This window comes from Zootoca vivipara, chromosome 1 (assembly GCF_963506605.1).
Source record: "Zootoca vivipara chromosome 1, rZooViv1.1, whole genome shotgun sequence".
Classification (NCBI taxonomy): Eukaryota; Metazoa; Chordata; class Lepidosauria; order Squamata; family Lacertidae; genus Zootoca; species Zootoca vivipara.
The window spans coordinates 39668529-39683923 of record NC_083276.1 but is presented as its reverse complement, the minus strand read 5'-3'; the positions used below and the strand labels follow the sequence as shown (position 1 = coordinate 39683923).

At 44.6% G+C, this 15395-nt stretch overlaps 1 protein-coding gene across 1 annotated transcript; it reads right to left on the bottom strand.

Moving 5' to 3' along the window:
* Positions 1 to 731: 731 nt before the first annotated feature.
* GREM1 (gremlin 1, DAN family BMP antagonist) lies at positions 732 to 8625 on the bottom strand. Its single transcript, XM_035110670.2, has 2 exons — positions 8348 to 8625; positions 732 to 3144 (listed from the first exon to the last, which is right to left on the bottom strand). The coding sequence occupies exon 2, from the start codon at positions 3141 to 3143 to the stop codon at positions 2571 to 2573; it is 573 nt and encodes a 190-aa protein (XP_034966561.1). The 5' UTR covers position 3144; positions 8348 to 8625; the 3' UTR covers positions 732 to 2570.
* Between the last annotated feature and the right edge of the window lie 6770 nt (positions 8626 to 15395).

Sequence of the window (15395 nt, the reverse complement as noted above, 5' to 3'; positions counted from 1 at the left end):
ATAGCAAGTGAACAAACTGTTGGCAAGTTACAAAATCAAAGTTGTTTGTTTTTAAACAGCTTTTGCATTGTGAAATTCTACAGAACACATTCCTCTTCATTGTTTTATAAGAAAAAGTCAGATTTAAGTACAGTACATATGGTTTGATTTGAAATCATTTGCAGCTGCATCTTTGGTTTCCTTGAAACCTGAAAAATCAATCATAAATGACCTGCCTATGAAATCAACATATACATTTTTTTCTGAAGAGGGATCTTCTATTCTTTCTTAGATAACCAATTCCACCTTGCTATAAACCTTAAATTATTTTACAAGTCGTTGCTTCAAAAATGTGCTGTATGGGAAGTTAAAACTTTTCAAAAGCCAGAACTATATATTGCTTGGTGAGAGCTGTATATGAATTATAGGAAGAGAAACAAGAATTAACATAAAGTCCCCAAGAGTTCAGAAGGAAAAGGGAATGTTTTAACCTTGGTACCTTCTAAGAAGTAGTTAGAGGAAAGCTCTCTGATCATATGGAAATGCCAAAACCATTAAATATCTTTCTGCTTAACTATTCACATTCCACACAGTGGAAATTTTCTCCTGTAACTCAGAAATCAGGCTTTTAAAAATGATCTACACAGAAATAAATGTATGATAATACCTAAAAAAAAAAGATTGCAGTGGGTGATCCTGATATGGCTAGTATGCAAGTTTGCAATCTGTTACTGGTATAGATGAAGGCAGTAAAAAAAAAATTTGCATGTGAAAGGATGCTGACAGGCATCTAGCTATGCTTAAATCATGCTTGTCAAGGTCCCAGTGAATTGGGGGTTTTTATATAAAGAGGTATCCCCTAATTGTTATGCAAGGGACTACAACTTAATAGATGAATAAGTAACTAGAGGATACAGCTATAGCCTCTAAAACAAGATGAAACATTTAAAAAGAACAAGAAAAACAGTTGTTGACTTTTCCTCAAAAGATGGAACAAGCACCAATACAGTTAAATGATAAATGGATAGTTTAGGTTATAAATATGGGTTGTTTTATTATGGTATATTTGATGACTGTGTGATATGTCAAGAGCCAGAATGCTTCTTATATTAATACATTTGCTTATTAAGCAGACACATTATTGGCAGGCTCCTCGTTGTTACAGACAAATAAGTGTTTTATTTCTATAAATACCTGTCCTCTCCTTGTGGCATGAACCAGAAATTGCCTACTGTGCATAGACAGCTGGTTAATGTGTCTATACTTTCAAAAGCCAGTCTATCTGTCCGGGCGCTTCAACAATATAAATAAAGGCCAGAGGTTTACAATGGGGATGGAAACAGAGGTGGTATCCTATAATACATAGGGGGAACTGGTCAAAGATGAATTCAGCTACAAACCATGTAATAATAATACATAATGAATTTTACACTTTAAAACCATTTTTCGCTCTCAAGGCTGATGTTCTGTTCTGACAAAAGGCAATATTCACCATATATTACTGCTACATGTTTACACATGAACGGACTGTTCAAGAGCTATTCAAAGAAAAGACCCTTATATTCAGTAAATGCTGAAGGAAAGTCTGAGCACTCTGCCACACACCCATCCCATCCCCCAACAGCACCTAAAGTTTAGCAAATCCAAAATCTAAGATAACATGGGTAAATGGAAGGTAAATGGGCAAGGCAGTACATCCTTTGAGCCAGAGACTAAGCAGCATCTATCACACAGCTCCCATTGAAGCTCTGATATAGCTTTGTATGCTTATTGCATTTGAAGTCCCAAACGATCATTGCAGAATTGTGCTTTCTGTGTTAAGCTGAACTACCTGATAGTATAATGGAGACAGAAAAGATGTGTACACATATACATTAACAGATTTTACGACAAATTATTACGGCAAACCTAAAAGCTAATGATGGAATTAAACACCACACTTATAGTCAAAGAATGCAGCATCCGAAAACAATTACTTCTTAAAAATGTTTTTAAAGTACATTCAAAGCATCAGTAGAGTCAATATGCACATTGCCTTCCCTTGTTGCTCTTAATTCTTGTACTTTCTCATTTTTTCCTTCTCTTGCCCATTGCCTTTAAAAAAAAGTCTTCTAATACTAGTGGCTGCGTTTTTCCATCCAAACAAAGCTGCTTCTGAACATTCATTCCCAATTATAATTGCACCCTTTATTGAACACTATTTACAAGGGGCATTTCTGTAACAGTCCACTACTGCATCCCTGTTAACATTTTGTTCTAAGAAATAACACTGGACCTAGTGCACATCAATGCTCTCACTTGCAACAGGTGCACAAGTCAATGGCACAGACGCTGGTGGAAAATGGAAGAGCAGGAACCCCAGCACACAGGTGAACTAGTGAGATACTGACCCTAGAAATAGGTGACAACTTGCACTCCAAGTAGTGGTGCTATTCCATATGCATGCTTTTGTAATTGATGTATTGACATTCACACTTGCACACAGATACACATACATTGTTTTTGTTGCAATTCTCTATTGTTTGTGTCCCATTCAGGCAGATCGGGTTTGTAGTCAAGGGCAACAACTAGAGCACCCATCAGGGTGCCTCCTAATCCAAGTCTATGGATATACAGCGACATTCTTTAACTCGCGTGATCCTCTTTTTCTTCCTCGGGGGCTGAAGCTCTGGGCAGTTCAGTGTGACAGACATGGTGGTGAGTTTCTTAGGTTTGCAAAAGGAACAGGACTGGAAGGAGCCTTCTTCTCTGTGGATATGCCTGGGGATGTAGAAGGAATTGCACTGCCCATAGCAGAACCTGTTGATAATGGTGTGGCTGTTGCAGCCTTCCTCGTGGATGGTTTGCTTCAGGGAATGTGTCTTGCACCAGTCCCGCTTCAGGTATTGTCGCTCAGTGACATGCAGAGCCTCTTGGCTCGACTCCAGCACCTCTTCAGCAGATGGAGGCTTGATTCTGTCCTTGCCACGGATTCTGGCGCCCGACTGCTGCGGTGGCGATGGCGGCTGCTGCTGCTGTGGCGTTAGTTCCGAATCATTGGGCTTATCTTTGTCAGGCGGGGGGATGGCGCCCTGGGCTCCACGGTTCCTCTTCCTCCCCTCTGTGGTGGGTAGTAGAAGTCCAAGCAGAAGGAGGACACCAACTGTAGAAACTGTGCGACTCATCCTGGGGAGGGAGAAAGGATATATCCATTTCACATGGCGTCAGCTAAAAAGTTGCATCACATTATCCAGTATCCAAAAGCTAGTGAAAATGCCAACCTCCTCTCAGGAGTGGGAGAAAAAAGGACAGGGAGGAAAGCAAATCCCTACTCTTTCAAATCTAGCAACTTGGGAGATTCCAACCTGTATGGAATTTCCCTCAGGTAAAGTCTGGATATGAAAGGGCCAATTTTATCACAGGTGACTGCCAACAGAAAAACCTGGCTCCTAGTTGCCACCGTCTGAACATGTCGTGTGTATATAAGCCACACCATCAGCTAACTTGACCTAAACTGGAAAATGGGTTTGAATTTGGACAGAGACTGTCCTTCCAGCATAAGGATACCTGACCATGCAAGGCTTTCAAGGTTAAAAGCATGCAGGAAAATAGAGAAACTGGCACAGAACATGTTAAATATGTGCCCATATCCCAACACCAGTTAGGACACTTAACAGCTGCATCCTGCATCATGTAGAAGGCATTGCAATAAGTTACAGGACTGTCAGGGAATACTATGTGAAATTCATCCATTTATGAGTCTGAGTTTTCCATATGTAATTAGAAGCTTTGTCAAAGGCGTACACATGGATGGTCACAGCAATTCATTGATGTTCTCATAAGAGATTTGGATTTTCAAAGTACATTGATTGTTCTGAAGACTTAGCTGGAACAGATTTTTGCCAGCTGCCCATCATATTGTTGTGTGCTATTATAATTATATTGAAAATCACTTTATCAACCTGTGACTTCATAATCACTGATCATATTTGACTCTTTTATTTATGTCATACTGTATATGCCGTATCAGTTTGTAAACTTGTCTTTCTTTCTTTCTTAGTTGTACCCAATGGGTTGAACAAAGGGATGGTAGGCTCAGGAAACCAATATTCTCCCTCCCCTCCCCCCACCTGTATCCTGTAAAAAGTCCCTGCTGAGACTCAGGATAGATTTAATGAACATTGCGGACTGTGACTTACAGGGCGGCGGTGGAAGGAGGGCAAAGGGCCTAAAACTAGGCAAAAGAATCTCGTACTGCTCACACAAAGTTCCATGCTTCCGGCGAATCTCTCCTCCCACAGTAGCCCCACAAGACATCCCATAATGTTCAGAAGGTCACCCTAAAGATTCTAAAGTGGGGTGTGTGCACACTCAGGGGACTGAAGAGGGAGGGAAACAATAGTTGTGGCCGCTGCCTTTCACTCATGCAACATGGATTACAACTGTGCCATCATTTCTGAACTAGTTATATTACTTTTGTACATTTGCAATAGGACTCGTTTTACAGTCAGAAAACAAGAGCCCACCTCTCTGTCGCTGAGAGACGAAAAGGCCTCTCCTGATCAGTTGCAGATGGAAAAGGCAGCAGCTCTGACCCGCTTTTCTGGAAGCAAGGCATTTTCCAGAACCAAGAATTTCCCTCCCCTACTCTTTAACTCTGGGGCTGGATAACAGATTTATTTTTATTTAAATACTTATATTATGTTTAAGTTTGCTGTGATCATTTTGCAGCAACACTCAATGAGGGAGACCTCATAACTACTATGTAGAGTCTAAGCCAATGTACTTGGAGGTTGAAGAAATAGAAGCTGAACATGTTGGCAGTATAAAAGACTTGAGTGTTCCAACTTAGTGTCATTTCAAACATACAACTGATGACTAACAATTCCATTACACACTTCCATACACGCACACTGAACCCGCTCAAGAAACATAGCCATGTTCTTGCCTGAAAGTTCTAGCTTGCAATACTAGAGTAAATAAATATAATAGGAAACAGTAAGTATATTCCTATTTCAGGAACATTCACAAAGCAAAGCACACATTTTAGGGGGGAGTGCCTGCATACCTTCATCCCATTTCCAGAAGAAAGTTTTTGGTGTAGGCTTTCAAAGGGCTCAGTACTGACCTAGACCAACCTCTCTTCTGTTAAGTTCAATAGCTGAAACCCGAGCACTTTTGAGTAAAGGCTCTATTTTAAATCCATCATTAGACCGCAGCTCTAAAGGAAATCGCAATGAAAGTGAGATGGTCTATGAGGAGTAAGAACACCAATATTGCTATTAGCAACAATTACCTAAAAGCCTTCAGGACAAAGCTCATATTTTGGGTTGGCATAGCAGACAGCATTGGCAGTCAAGGGCTCTTCTTTTAAATTAAAGGTTTGGTGTGTGTTTATATATTATTATATATTGAAAATTCTATCCTGTGTTGTCTGCTTTTGAACTACTTCTGTGTAACCAATGAATACAAAAGATTAAAGGTGAAAGTGATCACTAACAAATCAACTCAGTGGCTTGTGTTTGTCCTAGTGCTAAGGCTAAGGTACCTCCCTCTCGTCCCCACACCCATCCCAATATTTTCTGTGGGTTATCCCCAATCCTTCAGAGCCATTCTGGATAAATCATATTCAATCCAGCCATTATTGTCAGAAAACATCCCCACCTAAGTTGTAAAAACTTCTCAGTTCCAAGCTGAGAACTGCAAAAGGCAGTGGGTAGGCAACTGAATGGTGATGCAAGGCAAAGACATCACCTTCCTTAGGTGCTACAAATTGAAGTGATTTGAAAGAGAATTGAGTCCACACCACTTGCTACTTTAGACAACATGTTTGTGGCCCACCCCCATCTTACTCACTTTTTAAAAAACTAAAGAGCTTTAGACTGCAATGCTATGTACACTTTCCAGGAAGCAAGTCCCACTTGAAAGTAGATGTGAGCAGATACACATATGACTACACTGTTAACCTCTTGCAGGAAAAGATGGAGTTTAGTTGCTCCTTTCTGCATCATCCTGAAGCTTTGCAATTTCTTTTTAGAGATGAAAAGGCCAGAACTGCATTCCAAGTGTCTGTTCCCTTGCAAGTAGGGACTGCCAGTCATTTTTCTGAGGTCTAAAAATATATGTTTCACAGTTTAAGAATGAGGGTTTTTTTTGGGGGGGGGGGGGGAAGACAGAAAACAGACTGATCTGAAACACACAGGTTCCAGATTCAGATCTAACAGAAGTGTGTGGCTGTCTGAGGGACAGTGGTTTGTGAACCCCCGAGTGTGCACACACCCCACTTCAGATCAGAGGTGGGGAACCTGTTGAGATTACAACTCCATTCATGACCACTGACCAAGTTATTTCCCTTATCGGAAGGACAGAAGCAGGAGCCAAGGCATGCAGCAAAAAGTATTTGAAGATAGATCTTTCATAGGGAAAGACTGAGACATTTCTTATGGGAAGCTTAAAGTAAGTTTAGCCAAAGAGAAGGGAATATACAACGGGGGAGGGGGAGAAAGAATGCGTTCTTGGATTTATCTCCCACATTAACATCCACGTGTTTCAGCGTGTCCATGACAAGGGCTCAAAGGGGGCTACTATTCGGCCCTCTCATCACGACGACGCTTCTTGGGGTGTTGCTGCTGGGTTAAACTGAACTCTTCCCCCTCGGCTACCCACAGCCAGTTGGAGCTGATGGGAGTTTTAAGTCCCACACAGCTGGAGCACCCCAGGTTGGCGAAGGCTGTTGTACTGGACAGAGAACCACGCCTCGTCCCCTCGGAGATGCCCAGCGTCTGCCTCTGGTTTTTCCGCCCAGAAAGGCCGCCGCGCAGGAGGCGCAGCAGAGGGTGGTCGGCAGCGCGCTGGGTGGCGCCTCTTTTCCTCCCCCCAAACGAGGGCAGCGCCCTCAGCTCAGCCTCGCCCAAGACAGGCCGTTTCCAGGGTTGCGCCGCGGAGCCCAACGCTTGTTTGGTTTTGAGTAAGTCACGCGGCAGGGTCTTAGGAGACACCCGCCTCCCCTCGGCGGCTCCGCCCTTGGCAGGGAAAGAGCTGCCCGCGGGAAGGGAGAACCGACGGCTCTCCGTCGCCACCGGAGCAAACGCTACGGTCCGCGCCCGTTTGCCGTCGGGGCGGCGCAAATCCAACCCCGAGCGAGCAAAGGACGGGCTCCCCGTCCTGCCGCCGCCGCCACGGTTGTGACCGCTGGCATCTGGAATAGTGAGCGGGGCTACCACGGAGGACAAGCCCTGTTGAAGTCAGTGGGAGTTACTTCCGAGTAGGCTTGCATGTTAAATGCGCCTCGGCGCAGCAGGGCCCGTTTGAGGCGCCGGCCCAGCCCGTTTTGTCAGCCAGCGCCCGCCCCCTTGCAAGGGGCCAATCCTTTTAAAAGGAGTTTTTCGCGGCCCTCTTCGCACATCCCAGCCGCCGCCGCGCGGCTGTGAGCAATTTTCGGCCCTTTCGATTAAATTAGCCCATTAGGCAGTGGCACCACAGGGCGCCCAAGAAGCCTAGAGGAGAGCCAGTTGCGAATCGACCCGCGGGGTATTACGGTCGCTTGGGAAGCGCAGAGAAGGCGGGAGCGGCTGCACAGGCTTCCCGGGAAACGAGACGGACTTGGGTCACATCCTGGGCACCCTGAAAAGAGTGGGCCTCGTTTTTCCGTGGGAGTGTCGTTGGCAATCCAACGAGCTTTTAAGGAGGTTTCCTCGAGCAAACCGGGCTTGGAAAACATCAAGTGCTAAGATTGTTAGTGCAGGATTGGGGGACACGCATTTTAGCAACGAATTGAGTAGAATTTCAGGTGCACGGAGAGAGAACTCGTTCGGTCTGAAGCCCCATGTTTACTAACTGGTACGCAAACCCCTTTTAAGTTAATGGCCCTTACTTCCAAGTAAATAAGCATAGAACTGCGCTATAAATCACGTGTGAAAATGGTATTGCTTCTACCAGTAGTTCCATTTGAGGCAAAAGCCAGCAAAGTTCCCCCCTTGCCCCCCCCCCAAAAAAACAGCGATGAGAAATGTGCGGTGGGAGTTAGGGGATTCCAGCGGCTCCCCTCCAGTCAGGCGCTACACAGATACGGGGAAAGGTAAGAGCTTCGGTATTTCGTAGAATATATTCGACAGGCTTTCCTGGATTAATTCCAGGAAAGCAATTTATCCATGATGCCAGGCATAAATCTAACTTAAGTTATCCTACCCAATCAGAGTCGACGGGCACTTTTCCAAGGCTCTCATCACTATACTCCCTTACGCCACGAGTAACCCTACTGCTTCCAGGGCGCTACAACCCAGCGCCTCCTGCCTGCCTTGAGCAGAGCGGCAGTCTCCATCCTTCACCCCGGCGTAAAGCAACCTAAGGCCTCCCAATGAAGCCCAGGTCCTTTCCGCTGCCTCCTCACCTGCGCGGGGGCGGAGAGCGATCCCTGCTCCGCGGCTCCTTTCCGGCGTGGGGCGCTTCAGTGCGCTGGGCGACGGCTCGGGGTGCTGGTGCTCTGCTCCCTGTCCCTCGAGCCCATCGGGAGGAGAGGCAAGAAAAGCCCGTGTCCCGCTTCCGAATTGCAGGCGCACCGCGCTGTCTCCCATTTAAATGCCTGCCAGCTGAGAGCAGCGCTCCTGATCATTGGCCAGCGGCCGCCTCCCAATACGCCCCCTAAACGCTTCCAGCAACTCCCGCCAGGGAGGAGAACTCTCCTTTCTCCAAGAAAGCGACGCCCGGCTCCTCCCTGAGCCTCCAGGTCAGTCCGGCGCTGGCGGGCGAGGGACCCGCTGGCTGCTACCCGCATCCCCACGTGGCCGAGGGACGCGCGACCGGCAGGGGGACGCGACCGGCGGGGGCGGAACCCATCGGCAAAGACAGCGGGCGATAGTCTCCCCCTCTTGGGGGGGGGGGTTCCTCCTCCCGACAATGATGCCTCTGCTGGAGTCGGGCTCGAGGTCTTTAAGAGGCTTTTGCTCGCTTTCAAAATCTTGTGTACGGTACCCAGGCTTGCCTTAGATGCTTTGAAAATGAGAACTCTTAGCAAAAGACAGTCTAAAATCATTGCCGCACAGCAGAGCGGAGCAGGACCATCAATCCGCAGGCTTTGTGATATAGCTTGGTGTGTTCAGGAAAGATTGAGAGATCTTGGATTCATGCACTCCTCCCACATACACTTTGGATTAAGTTCCAATAATCACAGTGGTCCTTGTATGCAAGTAAATGTACACAGAAGGATCACAAGCCAGAGAGACCTGAAAGTTTCCTCTTCCTCCTCATAATCCCAGGTTTTTAGGATTGCAGCCATGCAAATCAGCCCCAAGCATTTATGCTCAGAAGAAATTAATCCACAATTTACATCAGGCTAAACAAAATTTTAAAAATTCCTTCCAGTAGCACCTTAGAGACCAACTAAATTTGTCATTGGTATGAGCTTTCGTGTGCATGCACACTTCTTCAGATACAGCCTGACACTTAAGTCCAGTCGCAAAATACTCTGTGGTTGCGATACTCATCTTGCTTTACTGGCTGAGGGAGTCGACATTTGTCCGCAGTTTTTCTGGGTCATGTGGCCAGCATGACTAAGCCACTTCTGGCAAAACAAGAACAGTGCACGGAAACACCGTTTACCTTCCCGCCAGGGCGGTACCTATTTATCTATTTGCACTTTGACGTGCTTTCGAACTGCTAGGTTGGCAGGAGCTGGGACCGAACAACGGGAGCTCACCCTGTCACGGGGATTTGAACTGCCGACCTTCCGATTGGCAAGCCCAAGGCTCAGTGGTTTAGACCACAGCGCCACCCGCGTCCCTGATGACTGCTAATGGGAGACTCTAAAAGCCACCCCACAAGAAAGTAGACTATTAAATTAAATTAAACTGATACTGTTATCGACAAGAGTTCTTCACACCTGCATCAAGAAATGTATGTCTGGGGCAGATACTCTCTTTTTAGAGTTGTTTAGGTCTGCCAGTTAATGTTGGCAAAAGGAGACAAGAATGTTCTTCTGGAAGTTTTACTGCTAAAGTTCAATCAGGGATCATGTTCACTCATCACAGAAAATGTGCAAATGCTGCTGGTATGTACCATCACTTTGGCAGAAACTTTTGTTTATAACCTGGTTCTCATTGATGGTGGTATATGACAGGCAATCACTGGTTGAGATGGTAATTGCTTAGATATGCTACTCACTTTTTATAAATCATTGTGACTTGAGTATAGCTTGATATTTTATCATCAGGTATATTAACAGTCAGTTCTTCCTCTGGGCACCTGCCCTTATATAGCCAAGAGACACTACCTATGCACAAAAGGAAGTTACAGTATTCACAATCCAAAGGTTGGTGTGTGCACACACACAAATAGGGATGGAGAAGCCTTGAAAGGTGGGTGAGGGAGAAGCCACAAACAGCTCGGTGAGGCAGACTGAACATGGTCACTGGGCATGGCATGGCAACTGAGTGTTGGGAGGGAGAAGGAGAATGAAATAGATGTATTAAAAGTGACCTCGGGCGCAGAGATATTATTGTTGTGTAACCAAAACAAGGCTACTGAGAAACAAGGGGCAGGTATCAGCAGGCTTGCAGGGGAGGGGACAAGCATTGCAGAAGGGTTTTTTTTTATTTTAAAAATCATATGGGGGGGGCACTCCAAAATAGCCCAGTGCTGACTGAGTATGTTCAGTGGTGAAAGAATGCCATGTAGGGTCTGTTGAGACCACTCTGCGGCGTTTTGTAGCAGCCAGCCCTGCATTTTATATACTGTACTTGTTGTTTAGTCGTTTAGTCGTGTCTGACTCTTCGTGACCCCATGGACCATAGCACGCCAGGCACTCCTGTCTTCCACTGCCTCCCGCAGTTTGGTCAAACTCATGTTCGTAGCTTCGAGAACACTGTGCAACCATCTCGTCCTCTGTCGTCCCCTTCTCCTAGTGCCCTCAATCTTTCCCAACATCAGGGTCTTTTCCAGGGAGTCTTCTCTTCTCATGAGGTGGCCAAAGTATTGGAGCCTCAGCTTCAGGATCTGTCCTTCCAGTGAGCACTCAGGGCTGATTTCCTTTAGAGTGGAATATACTGTACTAATGTTATGTATTAATGTATGTAGATACATTTTATTAAATCACTGTAATTATTTCTTTTTTTATTTTTGCTTTTATCTTTATTTTTACAAATCATAGAATTGTAGGTGTCAGAGGTTATTACGGCTACTCCTGAGTAACGACTCTCCACATACTTGTCTTTCAAAGTCTTTATTGGTGCACGCTATTTACAGTGTGATGAGCAGTCGGTTTCATGTCCGCTTATTCCGTGTCAGAATCCGGCACTGCCCCCTTTCGCCTCTTAGACCAACATAAGAGCCTGGGGACAGCGAATCTCCTCCCTCTTCTCCTCCTTAATTCCGGTGCCGGGGGGGGAGGTCTTCCCTCCGTCTTTTCCCTCTCCCCCCCTTTCCTTCTCTCTCTCTTCCCTCCTCTTCCATCCTGCCGGAGCCCTGGCTATCTCTCTCTGCTTCCTGACTAGCTCCTTCAGACCCTGCGCTTCCATGGCTGCTTGGGGAGGAGCTGCTCCTGATGATAGAGGGAGGTTCTCTATACTCTCTTCCCCTTACAGTAGGGTTGGAAGGGACCACCAGGGTTAGGTACTCCAACTTCCTGCAATGTAAGAATATTTTGCCAAATGTGGGTCTTGAGCCTACAACCCAGAGTTTAAGAGTCTCCTGCTCTACAAACTGAGCTATTCACTCTCTCTATTCCTCTGAGGAACTCAAGGTAGCATACTGTACATGCTTCTCCCCTTTCCCATTTTATCCTCACAACAACTTTGTGAGGTAGGTTAGGATGAGGTTAGGAAGCGAAAAAGCAAGTGTGAATTTGAGTCCTACTCTTTTAAGTCCTAGTCCGATGCTCTAGCTATTACACCCATCATTCACTAGGGGGCCTTGGAAATCACTTTTCCTCTTTGTTTTGTTAGATTTTCTTCAGTCTGTTCTACAGGAACTATTTTTTAAGTCAGGTTAACTCTAGCATGATGTGTTATGGAGGGCAGAGGCCCCCTCCCACCCCCTACCCCAATCAAAAGAGTGGAAGGGAGTTGAGTGAAAGAAACGCATTTGAATCATAGCTGTCAAGTTCTCCCTTTTTTAAAGGGAAATTCCCTCATGCTGAATAGACTTCCTCGCGATAAAAGGGAAAGCTTGACAGCTATGATTTGTATGTCTTAGGTGTTTCCAGAAGGGAGTTTATTGTGGAACTGGTGCTTCTCGTGCATGGATGTTTTTTGCATTTTTTGTATGATGCTGTCAGCATCATTATCATAAAAATGCTAGCCCATGGTTTTTCTTTATTTAATTTGGATTTACCCATTATGTGGAAAACCCAATACGTAAGAATAACCTGTTATGCATCGTCAGTCACTGTTGATGTGGACCCTGATTAAACAATGATGTGGATTTTGGTGGGATGTTTATCCTTTGTGTGGTGATGTTTGCATGGTTACTGGCAGTTGCCATACCACTACTATTTGCTCCTCATGTGAGCACAATTTGGTTTCCAGTATCCCTCTTTCCACCCATCACCACCTGCGGAAGGCTATTCTCTCAAGATTTCTGTAATCTGTGTGACTGATTAATATCTAAATGAGAGATACTGGGACTCAGCTGTGTTTGAAAGTCATTCTTATATCCTCTGATGTAGAAGCCATTATGTTTGCTGACGTTCAGTAGTGGAGAAATCACGACACTTTATACATGTTTGGAAGTGCAAAACTCAGATTAGAGAAGAGAGGAGATTTTAAAACATTCAGCCACACCAACTTGAATGTTACTAACCGCTTCTGTATTGCTCTGTTCATGGCAAACTAACCATAGATATATGTACAGGTAGGTAGCCGTGTTGGTCTGACGTAGTGCGTTGGTCTTTCGCGTGCATGCACTCAAAAGCTCATATCAAAATAAAAAAACTTAGTTGGTCTTTAAGGACCTGTTGGAAGGATTTTTTTGTTTGTTTCAACATAGATATACGTGACTGTGATGGTGTCCAGAGTGGCTTGTGTTGATGTGGCTACAGAGGCATCCTGTTTGAGGTTGGAACGGCAGGTCCATCCTGCTATTTGACTTGTCCAATTTTAATAACGGCTTCCTACCAAGTGCCTCATACATGGGTTTGTGGTGCAGTGGCTGGCGGTGATTCAAAAGAAGAGCCTTCTGCATCAGACCAGTGGCCCATCTAATCCAGCCTCCTGTTCTCAAAGGGGCAACTCAGATGCCTGTGGGAAACCAGCAAGACACGAGTCCAAAAACACTTCTCCTCCTGCAGTTTACAGCAACTGGTATTCAGAAGCATAGTTGCCTCCAGGTGAGGAAGGTGAGCATAACCTCCATCATAGCTAGTAGCCATTGATAGCCTTGTCCTCCATGAATTTGTCTAATTCTCTTTTAAAGCCATCCATGTTGGTCGCCATCATTCTCCTTTGGTAGCGAGTTCTGCATTTGACTATGCACTGCATGAAGAAGTGCTTCATTTTATCTGTCCTGAATTTTTCAACATTCACCTTCATTGGATGTCCATGTGCTCGAGAGGGAGAAAAACGTCTCTCTCAGCACTTTCCTCATGCCATGCATAAATTCATGAACTTCTGTCATGTCACTGTTTACTTGCATTTTCTGAAAAATAAAAGCCCCAGATGATGCAATCTTTCTTCATAAGGGAATTGCTCCATAATATTGATCCTCTTGCTCTTTTATGATTCCAGAGAACTTAAGTACATGGGCTATAGATAAACTATTCCTAATTCTGTATGTGCCGTATTATCAAAAATAAGTGCCTCTAAATTACCATACTTTTCCATGTATGGTACTAGGTGTTTTTTATATATACTGAAAATATTGTTTAAAAATTGGTTGTCTTATACACAGGGACAATCCCCCCATTTTCTTAATTTTGAGTCCCCCAAAATAGGGGGCATCTTATACACGGGGGCGTGTTATACACAGAAAAATATGGTGGGCTCCATGATTTTGATTTGGGATCAGCTCAGTCCAAGAACTCTTCTCAGGTCATATTTCATTTTGCATACATACACTGTAAAGCTGAAGCAAGATGTTGGATGGATCATGACATTCAATCCAGGACTGAAATAGGAGGTTCAGAGTCAGACATGGCTCAGGTGCTGGCAGTGGTGTAGTGGGGGGGGGCACAGGGGCAGTTGCCTTGAGCACAAAATCGTTAGGTGCACAAAATTTCAACACCCGGTGCTGGCTGTGAGTGGGCTCCATTGAAAACAGCTTCTCCATGTTAACCAAGAAGTAACCTCGCTAGATAACAGAACGACTCTTCTTTTCTTATCTCTGTGGCTGCAATCTCCTGGGTGATGCAGACGCCATTGGCAGTTGAATGCACATGCGTCCTCTGCCTGTTTCCCTCCCTCCACATGGCCCTGGGTGCTGGCAACCCACACTTTGCCGCTGGGTACAGGAATTCTTATGTATGAATGATTTCAAAAGATGGTTTTCAATGTGTAAGCCAGTCTCACATGTGGAACTCTTTAATGAGGATGACAAGAAAGCTGATGAGTCATTTGCTCATAAATTCCAGTACAGTAGGGTTGTATGCAGTGCATTTTGGTGCTGAGCATTCAAATATGTAGATCCCAATTCAGTGATCACCATTAGCTTCCAGAGGTTTTAGCAAGTAGCTTGGCTCTCAATTTCCTCTTTGCTGAAGCAAAGACCTTTTAAAATATCACAGAAGGACCAGTTCTGAGCTTTTCAGGTCCAGGTAAAGATATAAGAAATGAAAAACATTACTCATTTTACATGCTGTTACTACCCTTCTGCCTAAGACCACATTATCAGCTGCCAATGTAATCATGGATGATAAGGATTTGGATGATAAATAAGTGCCTGTAAAGTTAAAGCAAAACGATGAATTGCAAAAATAAACACCTTTCAGTTGTATTATTACCAAACTTCTCTCTTTAAGAAACTGCCAAGAGCTTTCCCATTTCTGGGAAATGGTACCACAAGCCTGTGGCCAAATCTTTTGTCTTTCTATTTCCAAATGTTCTGTTTTCCTTCATATGTTTTTCTATCAAAGAAAGAACAACCCCTGTTCTGCCCTACTTTCGCTTAGGGTAATAGTACGTTTACTTCTTGATCTCTGCCTCTTATATCTTGAAATGTGATTAGCATTCACAAGTTCTTGTATTTTATTCCCTGACCACATCCACATCAGGAATGGCTCGTCCCTTTTTGTAAATTTGAGCTGCACGAAGCCAAGAAGAGTGTTTGTGTGTGATATTTTATTTTCCACAAACAGTTGAAGTTGCCTGTTAACTTTTATATTAAAAAAAATCCAGTTGATGTAATTGACTGAAACATTAAAGGATTGTGAATAACACACACACACACACACTTGTATGTATGCAGATATATAAACAATGTGTCCGAATGTGGAAATTCGCCACACGGTAAGT

Coding starts and splice junctions, on each gene's coding strand:
- GREM1 (XM_035110670.2), bottom strand. CDS start 3,143: ATGAGTCGCACAGTTTCTACAGTTGGTGTCCTCCTTCTGCTTGGACTT.